At 59.9% G+C, this 20,621-nt stretch overlaps 1 protein-coding gene across 11 annotated transcripts in view; it reads left to right on the forward strand.

Annotated features, from left to right (window-relative positions):
* Positions 1-3,044: 3,044 nt before the first annotated feature.
* CACNA1G (calcium voltage-gated channel subunit alpha1 G) overlaps positions 3,045-20,621 on the forward strand; it is a 63,403-nt gene continuing 45,826 nt past the window's right edge. For all 11 annotated transcript variants that reach the window (XM_079797821.1, XM_079797819.1, XM_079797825.1 and 8 more), the window contains exons 1-8: positions 3,045-4,031; positions 11,146-11,258; positions 11,423-11,556; positions 11,883-11,980; positions 13,952-14,111; positions 14,589-14,889; positions 15,014-15,106; positions 17,853-18,636. In XM_079797821.1, coding sequence (XP_079653947.1) covers positions 3,791-4,031; positions 11,146-11,258; positions 11,423-11,556; positions 11,883-11,980; positions 13,952-14,111; positions 14,589-14,889; positions 15,014-15,106; positions 17,853-18,636 — 1,924 coding nt within the window. In that variant the 5' untranslated portion in view covers positions 3,045-3,790. The remainder of the gene's footprint in view (positions 4,032-11,145; positions 11,259-11,422; positions 11,557-11,882; positions 11,981-13,951; positions 14,112-14,588; positions 14,890-15,013; positions 15,107-17,852; positions 18,637-20,621) is intronic.

Consider the following 20,621-nt stretch of genomic DNA (forward strand, 5'->3'; position numbering starts at 1 on the left):
TGGGCAGGACTGTCCTGGAGGGGCTGTGGGCCCGGGCCACTGGAGACGGGGCCTCGTGGTTTGGGCGGTCGCTTAAGTTAATTTCATCTCTCTGCGCCTCGGTTTCTTTACGTAAAAAATGGGACAACCACCACCCAACTCCCAAGGCTGCGAGGTGACTAAATGGGACAGTGTATCATTGCTGCGCAGAGAGCATCACAGATGGGGAGATTATCTGGGGTTCCTGAGGAAGCGGCCAGGCTGTGAGGGAGGCGGAAAGGGGAGGGGCTGGAGGGGCCACTGGCAGAGCAGGGCCTGTAGGGGGGTACCCCCTCAAACTCAGAAGAAAGCTTAGGTAACACTTAGGCCTAACTTCTTTGTTGGGAAACTGAAGCCCCCCCCCCCCCTAAAAAGGAATGTCCTGTCCCTCTCATTCCCTCTCACTGCCTGAGAGTCACTGTTCATCTAACATAATAGATACTAAGTACCTGTTTATCTGCTGAACGTAAAATGGACATGGCCCCTGCCCTCAGGGAACACAGAGGCTAGAGGGAGAGACAATCATTTCATTACCACAAACATAGCCATGTAACTCCAGCCTGGACGGAGTGCCGCGGGTTCCAGACTCCGTCCAGCTCGGCGCCGTGTCCTCTGCACCTTGGCACTGCACAGCTGCTGAAGGAAGGCCACTCTGAGGAGGTGATGTCAGAGATGAGGCGTGGAGCGTGGCAGTTCAAGATGGTTTCAAGGTTTCCTTTGCTTCCCTATGGGTTCTGCCTCTCCTCTCCCCTCCCTCACTCAGGCCAACAGGGAGCAACCCTGGGGGGGGGGGGGTGTCAGAGCGCCCTGGTGCCATGAACAGACCAGGATGCCTTCGGTGGCCGGTCACCCCAGGCCCCTAGCCCAGGGAAGTAAATGTGGGTCTCGCTTTGTTCAGATGGTGCCTGTGTCTACCCTCTTTCTGCTCTGCATATGTTCTAGAACAGAGTTCAGCCCAGAGACAGGGAGTGGCCTGGATGGTGGATGAAGGTGTTGAGCTTGCTGGCCACCAGGAAACACGACCAAACCTCTCTGGCCTCATGTTCCCGTTTGCAAAGAGGGGCTGATTAGAGTCACTACCTTCCGTAGGCCTCTTGACCCAGTCGGTCCGGCGCAAAGGGCAGGCAGACCCGGCAGACTGCGGACCGGCGGGAGGGAAGAAGGTGTCAGACACGTGGAGCCGACCATAAATAGGCGCCTCTCCCAGAAGACCGCTGCGAGTTCAAGACTCTGGCTCGGCACACGCAGAATGAGAGCAGAGACTCCCGCCAGGAGGGAGAGGCGCTTAAGGGATCTGCTCATTAGCATGAAATGCAAATGAGCCCGGCCTCATTTGCACAACTCGGTGCGGGGATTCGGAGAAAGGGCAAACGGGGTGGCGAAGGCGCAGCCGCCGCTTGCCCTCCCCCCCCCCCCCCCCCCCCGCACCGCACTCAGCGCAACCCGCCCGGGACGGAGCTGAGACTCCCACCCGACGCGGCGGGAGGCGCGCGGGGGCTGCGCAGACCGCCGGGGAGTGGGGGAGGGGAGAGGCGGGAGCGGGAGGTCCTCTGGTCCATTCCTCTGCCTCTCCGCAGTGGCGTACGCATCCCGAAGGCTTGGGAGACTCTGACCTGCTCTGTTCCTCCCCGTCTACCTTTAGCACAAGTGGGGAAGCGCTTCCCGACCGCTAATCCTCGGTGCTCTCCCCGCCCCACCCCACCCAGCACCCAGCACCCAGCACTCCCGCGGCGCTCTGCTCACGGGTACCCACAGACTTTTAGTTGGCGGCGAGCAGGCTAGGGCTGCCAGAGCTCGGGCAGGTGAATCGGGAAGGTGAGGCCAGGTGGGGGCTGGGGGCTGCACGTGAGTGGACCCGCTCCTGGTAGGTTGGAGATGTGCGAGGAGAGCAGCCCCACGAAGCTCTTGCCCTGCGTGCAGTCTCCCCATAAACCATATTGGAACTTGAGAGGGAGAAACTGAGGCACGGAGTGGCGGGTTGGTGAAACTTTGCAGTTCAAGAGTCAGCAAAGCCCAGCTCTGGGCTTCCACACTTGAGCCTCCCCCACCCCCTCCCCCGACCCCAGGTCCCTTCGCAGGAGCCTATCTCTGCTTCGCAGCTGCTTTGGGGGATAGGCTCTGGGTCCAGCATGACCTGCCTGGGGCCACGTGTTCCAGTGCAAAGCTCCCGCGTGGAATGCACACCCTCCACAGGATCCCTGGGGGGCAGAGGGAATGAAGCTCAAGAGTGTCAATGTGAGGTCAGGGTCAGCGGGTGAAGGTCAGGAGATCAGGGTCGAAGCAGTGGGAGTGGACTGGGACTAGATCAAGTCCAAGAGGTTGGTAGAGGCCACGCCCAGACTTTGCCCACCCCAGCCTTTCCTTGGGATCCGCCGGTTTTCCCAAGACTGGCTCCCTCCAGCCTGAAGCCCTACGCCCGGGACAACCTGTTCCGCTCGTCTCCTTCCTCCGTCCCGCTCAGGCTCTACTCCAGGGTGGGCGATTAATCGGGGGGGGGGGGGGGATACCTCGATTTCGGTCTGGGATCCTGGTCACGCCCCACAGCCCCGGGTCGCCTGCCTCCCTTTTCCTCCAGGCCCGCCCAGAGCTGAGCCCCGCCCTCCGGCTATAGTCCAATTAAAGGGTCTCGGACAAAGAATGCGGTGGGGGCGGGCGGCGCCATCCCAGGACCCCGCGCCGAAGACTCCGATTTCCCGGGGCTTCCTCCAGGGGAGTCCCAGAGACCCCAGCGGCCAATAGGAAAGTGGGTTCGGTCTAGGTAGCCGTCTCATTGGCTCCGGCCTTCGGGAACGGACCCCGGGCCGAGAGGAGGAGAGAGGGGCGGTCCTGGGCTTTGGGGTGGGAACCGGATTCCAGCTGTGGTTCTCTCCCGGGGCGCCCCCGCCCGCACTGCCACGGCGGCCGGCCAATGGGCAGGCGGCTCGGTGCCGACGGCGCGCGGCGATTGGCTGCGAGGCTGGCTGGGGAGAGGCGGGGCCGAGGCTTGAAGTTGGAGTGAGGGATCCAGCTGTGGTGTGCGCCGCGCTCCTCGCCGCCGCTTTCGCTCGCTCGCTCGCTCCGCGTCTCGGCCGGAGGAGGCGGCTGTGGCGCCGGCGAAAGCTACGGCAGCGGCAGCCACCGCGGCGGTTGCGGCGGCGGCGGCATCTCCGCCTCCACCCCCGCCAGGGACTGCCCCCCGCGGTCTCCCCGCCTCTCCCGGACCGTGAGCCCGCCGCGGGGTGGAGGAAGAAGCCGGCCCCCACCCCCTCCAAACCCACCCCCAAAGAGATCCCTCCTCCCCTCCCCCCGCCGTCTCTGGCGCGGAGCCGGGACGATGCTGACCCCTTAGATCCTGCTCCAGCCGCGGCGCGGGAAGAGGGGGCGCCCCTCACCGGACCCCCCGCCCTCCGCCCCCCCTTCTCGCTTCCTCTATCGGGGCCGCTTCGCCGAAGGTAGAGCCAAATCGGGCGACTGGAGCCTAGGCGCGAAGCGAAGAAGCCGGAACAAAGTGAGGGGGAGCCGGCCGGCTGGCCCGGGGCGGGGGGGCCCTAGGGGCCCTGGGGTAGCGGAACTCGCGCCGGGCGGGGCTTCCCAGCGCCCCGGCGCCCCGCGGGCAGCATGCCCCTGCGGGCAGGGGGAGCTGGGCTGAACTGGCCCTCCCGGGGGCTCAGCCTGCGCCCTAGAGCCCCCCAGATGCGCCCCCTCCGGGGCCCCCCGGTTGCGTGAGGACACCTCCTCCGAGGGGCGCCGCTCGCCCCTCTCGAGACCGCCCGGGGCCCCGGTTGGCCAGAGGATGGACGAGGAGGAGGATGGAGCGGGCGCCGAGGAGTCAGGACAGCCCCGAAGCTTCCTGCGGCTCAACGACCTGTCGGGGGCCGGGGGCCGGCCGGGGCCGGGGTCGGCGGAGAAGGACCCGGGCAGCGCGGACTCCGAGGCGGAGGGGCTGCCGTACCCCGCGCTGGCCCCGGTGGTCTTCTTCTACTTGAGCCAGGACAGCCGTCCGCGGAGCTGGTGTCTCCGCACGGTCTGTAACCCATATCCTCCGGCCGCGACGGCCAGGCTGGGGGGTCCGCAGGGGGGCGGGCCGCGCCGCTGGAGGGGACCCAAGGCCAGGTGAGTCGGAAGGATGAGCCTGGGAGGTGGTCAGATGAAAGGGGGGGGGGGGCTGCTGAGAAGGGGAGGGGGCGGCAGAGGGGAGCGGAGGCTCGAGCGGGTTTGGCAGACACCCTGGTGAGCCCCACCTCGGTACCCACACCTCAGACCTCCTTGGGGGGGGCTGGGATTCAGGCCAGGAAAAGAGAGGGGACGTGCCCCGTGGGGTTGCGGCTGGATGCTCTCCAGATGTGGGCAGGGGAGGGTCGTCGTCCTCCAGATGTGGGAATCTTCGGGAGCCTGGGCGCTCTGCTCCGCCCGCCGCCGGTTAGCGAGCTGGGTTCGGTTTCCGAGTTTGGGGGGTGGGGTGGGGAGGAAGCTGCGGGGACGGGGGAGGGGGGACCGCAATCTCCTGGGTTTCCCTTCTGAACCCCCCGCTCCAAAGTTTGCAGTGCATTCTAGGGTCTGAACCCCCCCCCCCACCACCAACCTGGTCGTTGAGGCTGAGGTTTTTACTGACCCAGAGGGAAATGTTGGGGGGGGGGGGGGCGGGGACCAGGTCCTAACCCCCCCACCCCCACCCCGCGGGTTGGAGGCACAACAAGGAGATTCCGGCGGCGGCTGATGTCAGGGGCGCAGAATGAGAACAAGATGTGGTGGAGGGGGAGCTGTCTGCACCCAGAGCCGGAGCCGGGACCCTTCCGCGGGAGCCGGTGCCCCGGGCCGCCCTGCCCCACAGCCCTTACTCAGTGCGGGGTGCTTAAGGCTGGTTGGGTTGGGAGTTTTGTGCTAGATTTTTTTTCTTGTGGAGGGAAAGACTGTGGCAAGAGCTTTGGCAAGCGGGGGATGGGATGAAGCCGGTTTAAGTTATCCATCCCCTTTCGCTAATAAAGAGTGCTCCCGCTGGATCGCAGAGCAGGCGCGGGAGACCACAGCCCTTCCAGAAAGTGCTGGGGTGCGGGTGGAGGGCGGAGACGGTAGGCCAGGTCACTCGGAGGCTCCGGTCCACCACCCCAGCGTCTACTCCTTGGATGGGTTTGTGGAACGCAAGCCCCGCATTCCAGGGGGGACAGTTTAGCACTGCCCCCCTCCCTATCCTCTTCCCAGTCTGAAGTGGTAGGGGAGACCCCAGCCCCCCCTCACCCCCACGGCCTCTCTCCCTGAGCCCCTGGCACCAAGTGCCGCTTGACTAATGCCAGGCTCCCGGCTCCCGGGTGGGTCCCGCCGCTGCCGGAAGGAGAGGGGAGAGAGTGCGCTGCCATCCCAGGTCCTGACGGCTTCTCCCTGCTCCTCCCTCCCAGCTCAGGGGCTCTTTTGGACCCAGGGCGGGGGACTGCGGGTCTCCCCACAACCCCTGAGAGCCCAGCCAGGACTCCGCTCTGGGGAAGTCAGGGGTGGGAGGCGGAGGGGAAGCTCGGTGCCGCCCTCGCTCTCTGCAGCCTCTGCTGCCTCTAGTGCGCAAAGCGGGGATGTGAGCTTGGGTCTCCCCCAACCCCCAGCCTGTACACCCCAGGGGGTTTTAGGAAGCTCCCCTGATCACACCCCATTTCCATTCCCTGCCTCTTCTACCTTTCTCTCTGAGCTGCAGGAAGAGAGAGGTGGGGCCTCAGAGGTCTGCGAACCTGCTGAGTAGGCGCGTCTTGGGCTCTGGACTCGCCCCCGCCCCCACCCCCTGTCCCCAGGCCCCTTTCTCGGCGCAGAGACCCGCAGTTTAGAAGGATGGGCTCTGGGCAACCTTCTTCTCCACCCTTAACTACCCACACTCCTCAGGAACGAGAGGAAGCACCAGCCCCAGCCCCCGCTTCTCAGGGGCCCAGGGGAGGTAGATCTTTCCCCTTGCCCCCCCCCCCCTCCACAAACACCAAACCTCTTGGCTAGCATCTCCCCACCTGCCCTATCTCCAGGTGCTAGTGGATGCGGGGGGGGGGGGGGCAGATTTCTTCCTTCAGGGGTTCTGGGAGGGGGCAAGTGGGGAGGACTGGAATGAGAAGAGAGGTAGGAGCCCAGTGCTTGTCTTGGGGGTTGGGGGAGCAAGCTTTCCTCTGGGGTGGGGGGAGTCCAGGGGGTACGGCTTGGCATCACTCGGTCTGGACAAGCCGCTTTGGCTAGACTGGCTGAGGATGGGTCGAGGACAGTTTCTTGGCAAGTGGGCTGCCTAAGTGTGCCCCCACCACTCCCGTGGCACCCAAGCGCCAAGCGAAGCCCGTGTGGTTGCTACCAGAGGCGCTCTGGACCGGCTCCGGGCCTCAGCGGTTCCCTTTCTGTCTCTCTGGTTTCTGTGAAGCTTCCCTGGACGCCACAAGGTTTCTCTCTGCACCTCTGAACCCGAGGGACCCCGGGGACACCTTCCCCCCAAGTAACCGAAGCTAGTGAGACTCTTCCGGGCGTCCTTCTCAGTGCCCTGCTCTCCTGGCCTCTGTCAGAGACCAGGTTTCCTAGAGGGAGATCTAGACCCAGGTAGAAGGAAGGGTGTGTGTGTGTGTGTGTGTGTGTGTGTGTGTGTGTGTGTGTGTGTGTGTTGGGGAGGGGGGGAGGGCAGCAGAAGGAAGAGAGGCTGGGAAGTTCACGTTTTGGTATTGGGGAGGCCAGGGGAGCTTCCAGCAGTCCATGCAGCGTCAGAGAGGCCCCCCTCCTCCCAGGTTACAGGGGAGTGTGGTGGACTTCCCAGTATGTGTTTCTTCAAGTGTGAGGGAGCGCGCCTCCCCGCCCGCCCGGGAAGGAGATCCTGAGCGTCCCTCCCCGGCTGTTGTGTCACATCTGGAAGTTTGTGTAGGAGTTTCTCCAAGCTCAGAGCCCAGCACAGCTTTTTCTCATTTGGAAATCACAGGCTGGCATTTGGGATGCTGAGAGGGGGAGGGGGGCCCGCGGGGGAGAGGGGAGCCTGCCAGGAGTGGGGGGAGGAGAAGGGGGAGGCCTGGACGGGCAGGAACCCTAATGGCTTCCAGAAGCGAGTGTGAGTGTGCGACTGCGTCACTGTGTGTGTCTGAGCGTGTGCGTCTGGAGGGGAGGGGGCGCCCGGGATTTCTGGAGCTTTCCTTGCCACTGTCCCCGTGCCCCACGTTTGCCTGTTTCTCCTACCTGGGGAGAAATCTCCATTTTGGTCCTCAGAGCAAATGGGAGCGGGGCGTTCTTTCTGTCTCTTCACGGATGCCGTCCTCCCATTTTCAAACCCAAGGTTCTCCAGAGGGGTTCTGGGGAGAAGGGCTGGGGTTAAGGAATTGAATAGGACGGGGTGGGGGGGACAGGGGGGGAAGAGCCTCTTTTTGTCCCAGGCACACCTTCCTTCTGGGTCACACACCCACTCTGCTCCACAGAACTGTTGGGGGACTCCCCATCACCCACAGTGCCAGTTGGAGCCATTCCTGGGATTACCCCCACCACACAGCCCCCCTTACCCCTCGCCTGCTCTCACCCCACCCTGCCTGCCTCAGCCAGGATGGCGACAGACACAACTGCTCATACACACACACACACACACACACATGCACACGCAAACACGCACACACGCACAGTCACAGACATTTGAATCGGATTTCTGGCCTATTTCCTCTCCAAAGATTCCAGCAGGCCGGCTCTCTGTGTCTCTGCCTCACGTCTCTGTCTCTGGGTGGGGCCGGCTGCCTTTCTTCAGGCTTCAGTTTTCAGTTCAGCTGGAAGCCTCTCTCCCCGCACACCCACATGCTGGAGCCGGTGGCGGGGGGACCACTGGGAAGCAGGCGTGTGGGAGTGGGGGCTCGGCGGGGGAATCCCCCTGTCTGCCTTCCTAGCAGGAGCCTTGCTGCTGAGCCCCTTTTGAGCTGAAACTCCCACCCCAACCCGGGGAACGCTGAATCCCATAGACACCAGCCTCTCCATGGAGTGGCTGAGAACAGCACCCCACCTTCCTACCAACTTCTAGGAGGCCAGGATTCCTGGGTCCAGGCCGGCTCCTCAATGCTCCTCCGTTTCAGATTTCCGGGTTCCTAGTGGGGAATGGGCCGCTGAGGGCCTGCTCCCCTTCTCAGGCATGCCCCGTTTAGACCCCCCGGGCCTCTGGAGGTGCCCCAGCCCCCTCCCTCCTCTCCCACCTCCCTCTCCCTTACAGCTGCCAGGCGACAAGGGCTCTAGACAAAGCCCCACAGAGAGGACTCGGTTGTGCAGATAACATGCTCCAGTTCTCTCTCCTGGAGGGAGAGGAGGAGGAGCCATGGAAGTGGGGTCCCTCGCCCTGCCATTTCCTTTTTCTCTGCTTTTGATGGTGGGTTGTGAGGAGAAGAAAGATCCTCCCCTCTCCTACCCACTTCTCCCTTTGGGATCCACTCCAGCCCGGACAGTCACCATAGCAACAGTAGACATGTGACTGCACAGGTCTCTCATAGTCACTATAGCAACCAGTGTCCCCCGTTCTCTTGGTTGCTATGGAGATTTGTCACATGGTTTCCCCCCAAGTTGATAACCTGTGGGTCTCCCTGCTTCTCCTTCCCTGCTCGAGGACTAGACAGCAGCCTAGGTAAGGGGAGTTCATGTGTGAGGGGGGTCCTTTTAATTACCATGGCAACAAATCCACACCACCTGGTGACACATCCTCCTGTTGTTATGGCAACAGAGGAACATCACACAGTGACATACGGCTATATTCCCAAGGAAACAAGCCCTACTTTGAGAAAGGTGAAAGACACCCCCCACCCCCATTAATTATTCCTTAATTCAGATTGTCCCACATTTTTCTGTGCCCTGGTGTCTTCCCTGTCCCTGTATGTTTATCTGTAGGGAGAGGAGAGAAGTAGAGAGAGAGCAGGATGTACCTGGGCATAAGCTGAATTGCTAAGGGGGCCCTAGAGAAGGGGCTTGTGTGGTTACGAGCTGGAGATGGGATTATTTGGAGGCAGACTCTGGCTACAAGAGGCCCCCGTGTGAGCATGTGTAAAGCAGAGACAGGAGGGACGGCTCCCCGATGGTACCTCTGCCCTCTCCACCCCACCTACCGCCTTGGTTATCAAGGCAAGTAAGGCAGGAAAACATGAATGGCGAAATACATCTAGCTTCTAGGCAGGGGCATTGACTGACCAGTTGATTGACTCATTCATTCATTGATCCATTCATTTCTTCTTTCCAGGTATTGATCACCTGCTATATGACAGGCACTACGCTCAGCTTTGTAGGGTATATAAAGATGTATCAGAGCGCCCCTGCCTTGGCAAGGGAGATGAGATAGGTGAAGAGAATGACAGGGTGGAGCCACCGCCATTAGAGCGGTTCACACAGGTGTCCCAGCAGCCACTCTTCCCAGAACTACCTACCTTCCCCCATGCAGAGATATCTGCTCACATGGGTCCCTTCCCTGCAGAGGGGCGGAGAGGGGGCGAGCTTGGCGAAAGCAGACCAATTCTTGAGAGTAATTGTGTCTTTGCTTTTCGGGATGATAGCCCCAGGGGAGCTCCCTCCCTGTCCCCCTTTTTCCAGGGTGACCCCTGGCTGACCCCTATTCTGGAGAGAGACACACTGGGCTCCAGCTCCACTCAGGAAAACAGCTCCATGGAAACAACACTTTTCATTTCCCACTTCCATCTACTTACCCCAGAAACCTAGAACTTGCTTTTTTTCTAACTTTTATTCTTGTGAGGAGGTGGAGGGTAGGGAAATGGCCGTGTCTGGGGACAGTTGGGTATCTGATGGAGGGAAGTGATGTCTGAGAGAAGAGGGCCTGGCTGACAGAGGAGGGGAGGAGGGCTATGGAGGGATCGAGGGAGTCATGGGCTCCTGGCGAGGGGGCATGGTCAGGTTCAGGACAGAGATGGGGTGTGGCTAGGATTGGCTGGGAAGAGTCATTGGGTCTTGGTCAGAGGCTTCTCACTCTAGAAGTGGAGTGACAACAGGAAGGTCCTGTCTCTTCTGGGCCCTCTCTACCCCACTGCTTCTGGCTTGGCGGGTCATGCTGGGAGCAGACCCTTCCTCCCTCCATCCCTTGGACCCCAACCTCTGCTTGCTTTCAACCTCTTTGCTCTTGCCCACTCCTCTCATATTTTCCTGGGGAAAAATAGGCTGCTTGTCCAGAACCTTCTGGTGTCTAGAACCTTCTAAGGTCCAGAGACCATTTCATGCATCTCTTGCTGATGGGCTGGAGGTGAGCCCCTCAATGAAATACACGATGTGGAAAGAAGCAGGTTTTAGAAAGACTCCTCTCTCCCCATTCCTGCAAAACAGGGTCTGTTGTAGTTGGTCCGGGCTAGGGCTTTGCTGGAAATCACAAGGAGGTGTGATGGCGGCCTGGTCTGTGTGTGCAGGGTACTGTCCACTCTGCACAGGCTGGGGGTTGTGTCCAGCACAGGGCACGGTGTGTCGTGGGGGCTCATGATTTAACGCGTGACTGTGCTAGAGGCCATCAGGTCTTTGAGAGGCCGGGGGGCTGGTGGTGGAAGAGGCGGCCGTGGGCTCTGGTGCTGTGGCGAAGCTGTGGACCCTCCTGGCTGCCTCTGCCTGTCTGTCTGGGCCAGTGTGGCTATGACAGCCCTCGCCCTGCATGCTTGAACCGGTCTCATGCTGGCTTTCCTTGTGACCTTGAGCACAGGACTTTGGCTCTCCGAGCCTCAGTTTCCTTGGGTTCTGGGGAAGAAAACGATTTACCCCAGGCACCTCCCGGGGAGCTGTGAGCACAACGTGTGGCATGGTGTGAGAGTGCTTGGTAAACTGTAAGGCAGACCGAATCTGACTTTAGGTTTGTGTCACACATTCACATACATTATCTCATTTGCTTCTCACATCTTCCCTGGGAGGTAGGGAGAAAAGGATTCAGATTCAGCAGCAAACTCTTGGTGTCTGGCATTTCCATAAGTGTGATCGATTTTATTCCCCAAATGGCTTGTGTAAATAGTCAGGGTATTTATGGCTTTTCTGACTTTGCAGATGAGGAAGGCTGGGTCCAGAGGGGTGAGATGACCAAGGTGGGACGGGGCCAGGGCCTTCCCATTGCTCCTGTCAGATGGGGTTGGAAGGTCAAGAAGCAGGAGGCACTGGGGTGGGGGTGGGGCATGGGCTCCGTTCCAGCCCTAGCCTGCTGTTTCCTTGACCACCTGTTTACCTGGTTTGAGCGTATCAGCATGTTGGTCATCCTTCTCAACTGTGTGACTCTGGGCATGTTCCGGCCGTGTGAGGACATGGCCTGTGACTCCCAGCGCTGCCGGATCCTGCAGGTGAGTGTGTGTGCGGTGTGTGTGTGTGTGTGTGTGTGGGGGGGGTGCTCCTAATAACCCTGACCCCTTCTCTGCAAGAGGCTCTGACCCCGCTGATGGGGTGGGGGTGGGGCATATTCCCCCACCCCCTTCTCAGTTACAGCAGCCTCTCATCCCCACACCAGGCCTTCGATGACTTCATCTTTGCCTTCTTCGCCGTGGAGATGGTGGTGAAGATGGTGGCCTTGGGCATCTTTGGGAAAAAGTGTTACCTGGGAGACACTTGGAACCGGCTGGACTTTTTCATCGTTATCGCAGGGTGAGATCCGGGGCTGGGTGTGGGCAAGAAATGGATTAGATCAGTCCCATCCCTCGGGCCAGCGTCCTAGGCCTGGCCCCCCCGCCCCAGCCTACAGTGCTGCTCTCCCCCCCCGCCTCCCCCCCCCCCCCCGCCCCGTTCACTAAGGGTCCGAGGCTGTCCAGCTGTACTTCTCTGAATCCGTGGCCTCTGCAGGGTCCCTGGGTGGAGGAGGGGAGGGGTCGGAGTGTGTGCTGCACCTCTGCAGCAGGATTCCTCATTGACCTCTTTTGACCCCCATGGCGGCCTCAGACTCAAAGGGCCTCCCTTTGGGCCCCTCCCTGCAGGATGCTGGAGTATTCGCTGGACCTGCAGAACGTCAGCTTCTCAGCTGTCAGGACAGTCCGTGTGCTGCGACCGCTCAGGGCCATTAACCGGGTGCCCAGTGAGTGACCCCTCGGCCCTCAGCCCCTGGACCGAGAGCCCCAAGAGGAAATAGGGACTCTCAGACCCCACCCCTACCTCCTGACCACTCACAGGCCACATCAGGGACGGGCTTAGTGCGGAGCTGGGGTCACTGAGGCCAAAAGGAGCCCCTCCCCCTGGCTGTGGCTCTGTAAGAATGACCTGGAAAGACCCTCCCCCCTCATTTGAGCCTGATTTTGGGTCAGAGTCTCAGAAGTGTCTCCGATGACTCCTTCCCTGGGATAGGGGTGGTGAGAATGAGGTAGAGAGGATGCAAGGCACCTCGGCCTTTTCTAGCCAGAAGTCTCTCATGCGATGGGGGTCTCATTGGTGAGACCACAATGGTCACGCTGAGCCTGACCTCTCTCAAGACAAGGCCGCTCCGTGCCTCACCCTCCCACCTGTATCCCCCTCTTCATTCTCACCCCCTTCCAACTCGTCATAGCAACTGACTGCCGGGACCATTATCTAAATTAAACCGCATTGGCTCCCCGAGCCAACGAAGCTTTGGCAGTTCTAGCTCCCCATACATCCTGCCCCCCACCCTTGCTCAGGCCCCCTTCGCAACTCCCTAACCTACACCAGCTGCAGATGGTCTTTGCTGAAATCCCTGGAGTGGGGTGGGTTGGGGGAGCCGGTTTCTGGGAGTCATGTGGCGGCAGCCCCCTTTGCTGTGTGTGTGTGTGCGTGTGCGTGTGCGTGCGTGTGCATGCATCCTGTGTGTGTGATGAGCTGCCTCTGGGTGGGCAGAGCTGCTCAGTGTGTCCTCCAGGTGCTGTGCTGTGCTGGTTAACAGGAGCTCCAGGCGAGGCCTGCCTTCGCCGCCTCTCCCGCCCAGGTGATGGCTGGCAGATTTATAGGCTGCTGTCTAACCACCGGTGTAATTCCTTTAATGCAAACCCCGAGGAATTGATCTCAGCTGGAGCACCGAGGAGCTGAAGGGGGATGGGGCTGAGGAGAGGGAGAGGCACGAAGTGAGAACACGGGGCTGCTAGGGGCAGGGACAGGGCAGCTGCAGTCACCAAGCCTGTTAATTAGCTGCCGCTTAGAAGCTTTTCCCCTGGAGGGAGCAGGGGGCTGGAAGCAGCACTTTGGGAGTCAAAACCAGCCATGAAAGGTCTGTGAGTCTGACAGGGGCTTGGAGGCTGGAGGCTGGTCCAGACCTTGTGGGTAGATGGGTCCTAGACCTGCCGCGGTAAGGGAGCGTGGGGTAGTGGTGGCTCCTCCCTGGGAGGATGTTGCTGATGGATGGCCACCTGAGAAGATAGCCTTGTGTGCCCGTCAGGTCCTGGGGTGGCGATCTGGACCACACAGAGAGTAGACTGGGGGCAGGGGGCTGGGAACCGCTGTGGAGCACAGGACAACTCATCCCCGACAGAGGGCCTGGATCTCAAAGTGAGAGTCCTGCCTGCTAACTTCCCTCCTGGAGTTCTCTGCCTCAGTTTCCCCAGTGACTGTGGTGGCAGTAACAGAAAAAGGTCAGCTGACTGTGGTGAGAGCAAGACTAGGAGGGGAGCGTGTGTGTGTGTATATGTGTGTGTGTGTGTGTGTGTAATGGAATTCGGAAGCGGGGCCTGGTTGAAGTCCTGGCACCTGCAATTACCAGCCCTGGACCAGTCATGCCAGTTTTCTGGAACTCGACCCTCCTCTGCAAACTGGGCCTGATATTCACGCCACAATGATGCTAGGTGGGATGCGGCGCAGGAGGGTGCTTTGAGAGGGCCGTTACTCTGGCTCACCCTGGGTGGTCCCGCACACTGACTAATGTGGGGGGCCACGAGGGGTTGCTGGTAGAGTTAGCAGCTGCAAAGGGCTGCCTGCGGAGTTCGGGGTGTCTGTCGGTCGGTCGGTCGGTCTCAGCCTCAGAGGCCCCGGTGGGCCCCCTCTGGGAGTGCTGCCAGGCCCGTGGCAGCCAGCCTGGCGCCCCCAGCGTGGCTTCTGCCCCCCACAGGCATGCGCATCCTTGTCACCCTGCTGCTGGACACGCTGCCCATGCTGGGCAACGTCCTGCTGCTCTGCTTCTTCGTCTTCTTCATCTTCGGCATCGTGGGCGTCCAGCTGTGGGCAGGGCTGCTCCGGAACCGCTGCTTCCTGCCCGAGAACTTCAGCCTGTGAGTGTCACAGGGGCTGGGGGTCACCTGCGAGTGGTGTGGAGGGCTGGGACCGCCTCCGTCCCCGTTGCTGTTGACATGTCTGCTCTCCTACCCGTGACATGTCTGCTTCTCAAACTCCCACATTAGAGTCACTTGGGGAGCTGACGAAATTCTTGAGGCCTGGGTCCCACCCCCACAGAGTCTGATTTCATTGGTCTGGGGGTCAGCCTGGGCCTGGGGAGTTCTATAAGCTCCTCGGTGAGCCTGAGATGCCGCCTCATGGGACCAACCTCCCAAGATCCGACTCTGGAGTTTCCGGCTCATCCTCACGCCCCCTATCCACACTCACCAGTCCCCGCGCCGGCCCGGAGCTTGCCCCGGCTCTGGTCCTTGCCCTGCTCACCCCGCATGCCTCGGTGCACACCTGCAGTTCTCCCCTCTGGGGCCTTCCCCCCGGGGAACCCGCCCCCAGCCTCACCCCTTCCCCCTCCACAGCCCCCTGAGCGTGGACCTGGAGCCCTATTACCAGACGGAGAACGAGGACGAGAACCCCTTCATCTGCTCGCAGCCCCGGGAGAACGGCATGCGGTCCTGCCGCAGCGTGCCCACCCTGCGCGGGGAGGGCGGGGGCGGCTCCCCCTGCGGCCTGGACTACGAGGCCTACAACAGCTCCAGCAACACCACCTGCGTCAACTGGAACCAGTACTACACCAACTGCTCCGCCGGGGAGCACAACCCCTTCAAGGGCGCCATCAACTTCGACAACATCGGCTACGCCTGGATCGCCATCTTCCAGGTGGGGCAGCCTGGGGCTGGGGCGGTCCTGCTCCGCGTGGGGGGTGGGGTCAGGGCCTCTGGAGGAGACTGCAGGGGGCTTTAGGGGGCCTGGAGTCAGCCTGCCCCTCTGCCCACCTCCCCAGGTCATCACGCTGGAGGGCTGGGTCGACATCATGTACTTTGTGATGGATGCTCATTCCTTCTACAACTTCATCTACTTCATCCTCCTCATCATCGTGAGTGATTCCTCAGGCCCCCGAGGGGATGGGGGATCCTAGGGAAACGGGTCGGGGGAGTCCAGAGAGGGGAAAGCTTGCTCGGTCTCAAGTTCTAGCTCTCAGGACAAGTCCCACTGGGACGCAGACAGAGAGGGCACCTGTCGGGAGCACTCGGGAGGAAATGCAAGGTCAAGGCCGGACTCTGTCACTTACCACCACTTACAACTTAGGGCGAGTCATTCCCGCCAGGCCCCCAGCCCCACCCCGGACCTCTGTTTGTGTAAAATGGGCGGGTCTCAGCCCAGGGTGATACCACCTCCGGAAGTGGCAAAGGGTGGTCCTGGTTTTGCACCAGGACTGGCAGAGCACTATTGGCACGTTGTTGGGGAGCGGGCAGGAGGTGGTAAACATTCGGCGAAATGGTTTGTTCGACCCCAAATTCCCATCGCTTGCTATGAAGAAACACTGCACGATCTCCTGTTCCTTCCAGCTCAGAAGTTCCAAGACTTAATGAGGGCAGAAGACAGAGGCAAAAGTAGCAGTATTTAAAATTTAAGTCACTGCCATCCCATCGTTTAACAATTTAATTGCTACTACTTATAGCTAATATTTACTGAGCACTTACAAGGGGCACCGGTTCGTAAGGCGGATTTTTGCATTCTTAACCGGTACGCCCTGCACAAAATCCGCCTTATGAACCGGTACACCTGGTACTCTGCTCCAGGCCCTGCTCCGAGCACTTGTTATGTGCTGGTGCATGTAATTCTCACCAGGACCCTGTTATCACTTCCACTTAACAGATGAGGAGACCAACGTGTCCTCCTTGGTCGGACCTCAGCGTGGGCTTGGCATGTGCTGTGGATTAATCTTGCTGGGTGGGGCGTTGATGCTGTTGTGCACTGAAACAGCTGCTGCCTGCTGAGTCTCCATAGTCCCTAGGGAAAGGGGTTCAGAGGATGGGGCCCCAGCTCCTACATGAGAACTCTGAGCTTCAGAGGGCTTGGTCACCAGGCTGAGTGGCTGGAGCCGAGAAATCCACCCCAGGCCACTGTCTCCACGTCCAGCCCTTTTCCCAGGTCACCAAGAGGCCAATGACAGAGCCAACAGAGGGACAAATATGAGAGGAAAGAGATTAAAATCTACACAGGATTTAGGGCAAGCTTCAGAGAGAGGTGGAGACAGAATACGGCAGTGAGAGACGGTGGATAGGCCCTGAGAAAGAACGAGTCCTCCAGGCCACCCCCTCCGGCCCCTGCAACGGTCCCTGGTGCGAAAGGGTGGCCAGGCTGGGGGCCTGTTCCCATCCGCCGTCAGGACCTGGGGTGGCGTCCCCCACCAGTGCCTGTTCTTCTCACTCTGCTGTTCTCTCTGGGCTTGGGTGAGGGGGAAGGACGTAGACAGGGAGGCGAGGGGCCCAGTTTCCACCCTCCCACACACCCCCTGAGAAATCTTTCCAAACAGCTCTCTGGACTCACACTAGTGAAGCTAATTATCATAATTACCAGGACACAATTCAGAAAAACAAAACTGCTTTGTCACCATAAATATTCATTTCCTTCCTTCTGGGTTCTTGCCCAAGCAGTGGCCATCCCAGAACTCTAGGGAAACTGAGGCACGGGGATGGGGACAGGGACGTGTGGACAAGTCAGAGTGACAGCTTGGCTAGTCCGCAGGGTTCAGGGTTCAGCCCATCACCTGTCTGGGCGAGGGGGTAGGCATGGGGAAAAAGGATACAAGCAAAGCCAATGGTCATGAGCATGCTGAGGACCCAAGGTTATAAGACTCTCCCACTCAAGGTCACACAGCTAGAATTGGGACTGGAAGCAGGCGTCTTGTGAACAAGGTTTTTGCCAACATCTCAAAGGCTCGATCGAGTGTGAAAACCCCGTGTCCCCAAGACTGGCTTCATTTCCCCAGCCTTCTCTCCTCCTGACGGGAACTGGGGAGGGGTGTCCGGAATCCGTGCACAGGCACGTTTAGGGGCCGGGAGTTCGGGAGACATCCTTGCAGGGCCGCACCGGGACCCACAGCGATGCCTTAGAATCCCGGCGAGCTGGGTTCCGTCCTTAGCTGTGCCAGACATGAGCTGAAGGATCTTGGGCAGATTCCTCAGACCCTCCGAGCCTCAGTTTCCTCACCGTCCAATGAAGATAACAGAAGTATCACCTCTTGAGACAGTCAAGAGCAGGGGTCCTCAAACTTTTTAAACAGAGGGCCAGTTCACTGTCCCTCGGACCGTTGGAGGGCCGGACTATAGTTTAAAAAAAAACTATGAACAAATTCCTATGCACACTGCACATAGCTTATTTTGAAGGAAAAAAACAAAACGGCAAAAACACCCGCATGTGGCCCGCGGGCCGTAGTTTGAGGACGCCTGGTCCAGAGGATACAATGAGACAGCGCTGCGACAGTGGCCGAGCCCCGTGCCCGGCCACAGGAAGTGCCCCATACTCGGTGGCCGGCATTGTGATTCCCTCTTCTTCTTCTTTTTTTTTTTTTTTTAAATATTTTATTGATTATTTACAGAGAGGAAGGAAGAGGGATAGAGAGTTAGAAACATCGATGAGAGAGAAACATCATCCAGCTGCCTCCTGCACACCCCCCACTGGGGATGTGCTCGCAACCAAGGCACATGCCCCTGACCGGAATCAAACCCGGGACCCTTCAGTCCACAGGCCGATGCTCTATCCACTGAGCCAAACCGGTTTCGGCTGTGATTCCCTCTTCTTCAGGACATCTCCTCTTGCTGTCCCCACCCCCACAGGTGGGCTCCTTCTTCATGATCAACCTGTGCCTGGTGGTGATTGCCACGCAGTTCTCAGAGACCAAGCAGCGGGAGAGCCAGCTGATGCGGGAGCAGCGCGTGCGGTTCCTGTCCAACGCCAGCACCCTGGCCAGCTTCTCGGAGCCGGGCAGCTGCTACGAAGAGCTGCTCAAGTACCTGGTGTACATCCTCCGGAAAGCCGCCCGCAGGCTGGCCCAGGTGTCCCGGGCAGTGGGCGTGCGGGCCGGGCTGCTCAGCCCGGCGGCCCTCGGGGTCCAGGAGCCCCAGCCCAGTGGCAGCTGCTCACGCTCCCATCGCCGCCCGTCCGTCCATCACCTGGTGCACCACCACCACCACCACCACCACCATCACTACCACCTGGGCAACGGGACGCTGCGGGGCCCCCGGGCCAGCCCAGAGATCCAGGATAGGGAGGCCAATGGGTCCCGCCGGCTCATGCTGCCACCGCCCTCGACGCCTGCCCTCTCGGGGGGCCCTGCTCGGGGCGCAGAGGCTGTGCACAGCTTCTACCATGCCGACTGCCACTTGGAGCCAGTCCGCTGCCAGGCACCCGCCCCCCGGTCGCCATCCGAGGCATCAGGCAGGACTGTGAGCAGCGGGAAGGTGTACCCCACTGTGCACGCCAGCCCTCCGCCAGAGATGCTGAAGGAGAAGGCACTTGTGGAGGTGGCCCCCACTTCCGGACCCCCCACCCTCACCAGCCTCAACATCCCACCTGAGCGCTACAGCTCCATGCACAAGCTGCTAGAGACGCAGAGCACGGGTGAGAACTCAGGAGGGGGCGTGTTGCTGCCTCTCATCCCGGGTCCAGGTGGTGGCCCAGAGGGGTCTGGGGGTCTGGAGTCAGAAGGACTGGGCTCGGATCCCCATTCTGCCACTCACAGCCTTGGGACCTTCAACCAGTCACGTGACTTCTTTGAGCCCTACTTTTCTCACCTGTTAAAATGGGAATTATAGTTCCCACGTTGTAATAGTAACAATAACCATCATGTTATAAGCACCTGCTTGCTACATGCTCTGCGCCGTTTGCTATAATACCTGCGGTTGTTGGCCAATTGCTCCGTGCCTGTCACATGCCTTGCAGGCAAAATCCTGTTGGCTCCTCCGGTTTAGACGATAAGCTTTCTTTTTGACCCCATTTTGCTGACGAGAAAAAGGAGGCTCGCAGAGGTGGCAGGTCGTGGTCCAAGGTTGTGCCATTAGTGAGGGGTGGACTTAGGACCCTCTGACGCTGAGGCCCATGCTCTATGCTGAGACCCCCTCGTTGCCAGGCGTGGAGGAGAAATGGTGTATGACTGTGGCCAGCACCATGCTCTCGTGGGCACGAGTTTTATTCCCTCCCCACGGGGAGACAGGGCGCCTGGAGCAGCAAGCCCTCGGGGGGCTGTTATTCTGATGAGAGGAGCACCCCCCCCTGTCAGGAGGAGGGAGATGCTCGCTGCCTGTGGGTGTCCCCCAGTCAGGCAGGCAGGGGCGGCGGGCCCTCTTCCACAGACAGACTCCCTGGCAGCAACAGCCAGGGCCTGTATTTCAGGGAGGACTTGGCACGTGGGAGAAGTGGTGTATTTGTGGGAATGTGGGCTGGGATAGGAAGGTGTGATCACAGGACGCAGTGCGAAGGGTTCTGGTGCCAACTCTTCCACTACCCGCCACGTGACGCGAGCAGTTGCACGCACACGCGCTGGCACATTTCAGTTCCCTGCTCTATAGAGGCAGGCGGGACCAGCATGGTCGGTGGATGCCTAGGGACACCCTCCCGTGTGCAGGGGGAAGGGGAACAGTGTTGGGTGCCTACTAGGGGCTGGGCTCTTAGCCTGGTGCCTGCGTACCTGCTTTCCCTGGGCCAGTGGTCGGCAAACTCATTAGTCAACAGAGCCAAATGTCAACAGTACAACGATTGAAATTTCTTTTGAGAGCCAAATTTTTTAAACTTAAACGTCTTCTAACGCCACTTCTTCAAAATAGACTCGCCCAGGCCGTGGTATTTTGTGGAAGAGCCACACTCAAGGGGCCAAAGAGCCGCATGTGGCTCGCGAGCCACAGTTTGCCGAGCACGGCCCTGGGTGGTTCCTCACGTTCCTTTCAGCTCCCATATGTTATGGTCAAAGCTGGGTTTAAACGGACATTTATGTCTTAGGAATAGGTCACCGTGTGTGCGCGCATGCACGGTCTGGTGTGTGTGTGTGTGTGTGTATGTGTGTGTATGCATGAAGGCATCCTGTGTATGTGTGTCTGTATGTGTGCATGTGTCTGGTGTTCGTGTGTGTATGTGTGCATACGTATCTGATGGTGTAGGTGCATGTGTGCGCACACAGGAGTAATGCTCCTGTCTGGTGTGTATGCATGCCCATGTGTGCACGTGCCTGTTACATGTGCATTGTGTGATTTGCATGTGTCTGTGTGCACGTGTGTTTGGCTGTGCAGGTGTGGTACGCAAATAGTATGTGTGTACACAGTACATGTGTTTATGCACATGAAGTGTCTATCGTGCACATGTGCATGTGTCTGGTGCGTGCATGAGCACACATGTGAGGGCGTGTGATTTAAGAGTCCTTTGGAAAATACTGCTCAGAGCAGTGTTGGTGTGGGGCTGGCGTCCCTGGGATGTAGAGATGACCTAAGCTCCGTGCTGAAGGCTCCTAGGACCTCACATAAGAGCTTCCCAGGACCTCAGAGGACATCAAGGCCACCTGCCTGACCCTGGGACACTGCAGTGACTGTCAGAGGATGCTATTGGCATTTGGGAGC

The sequence above is a fragment of the Cnephaeus nilssonii genome (assembly GCF_951640355.1).
Source record: "Cnephaeus nilssonii genome assembly, chromosome: 19".
NCBI classification, from domain to species: Eukaryota; Metazoa; Chordata; class Mammalia; order Chiroptera; family Vespertilionidae; genus Cnephaeus; species Cnephaeus nilssonii.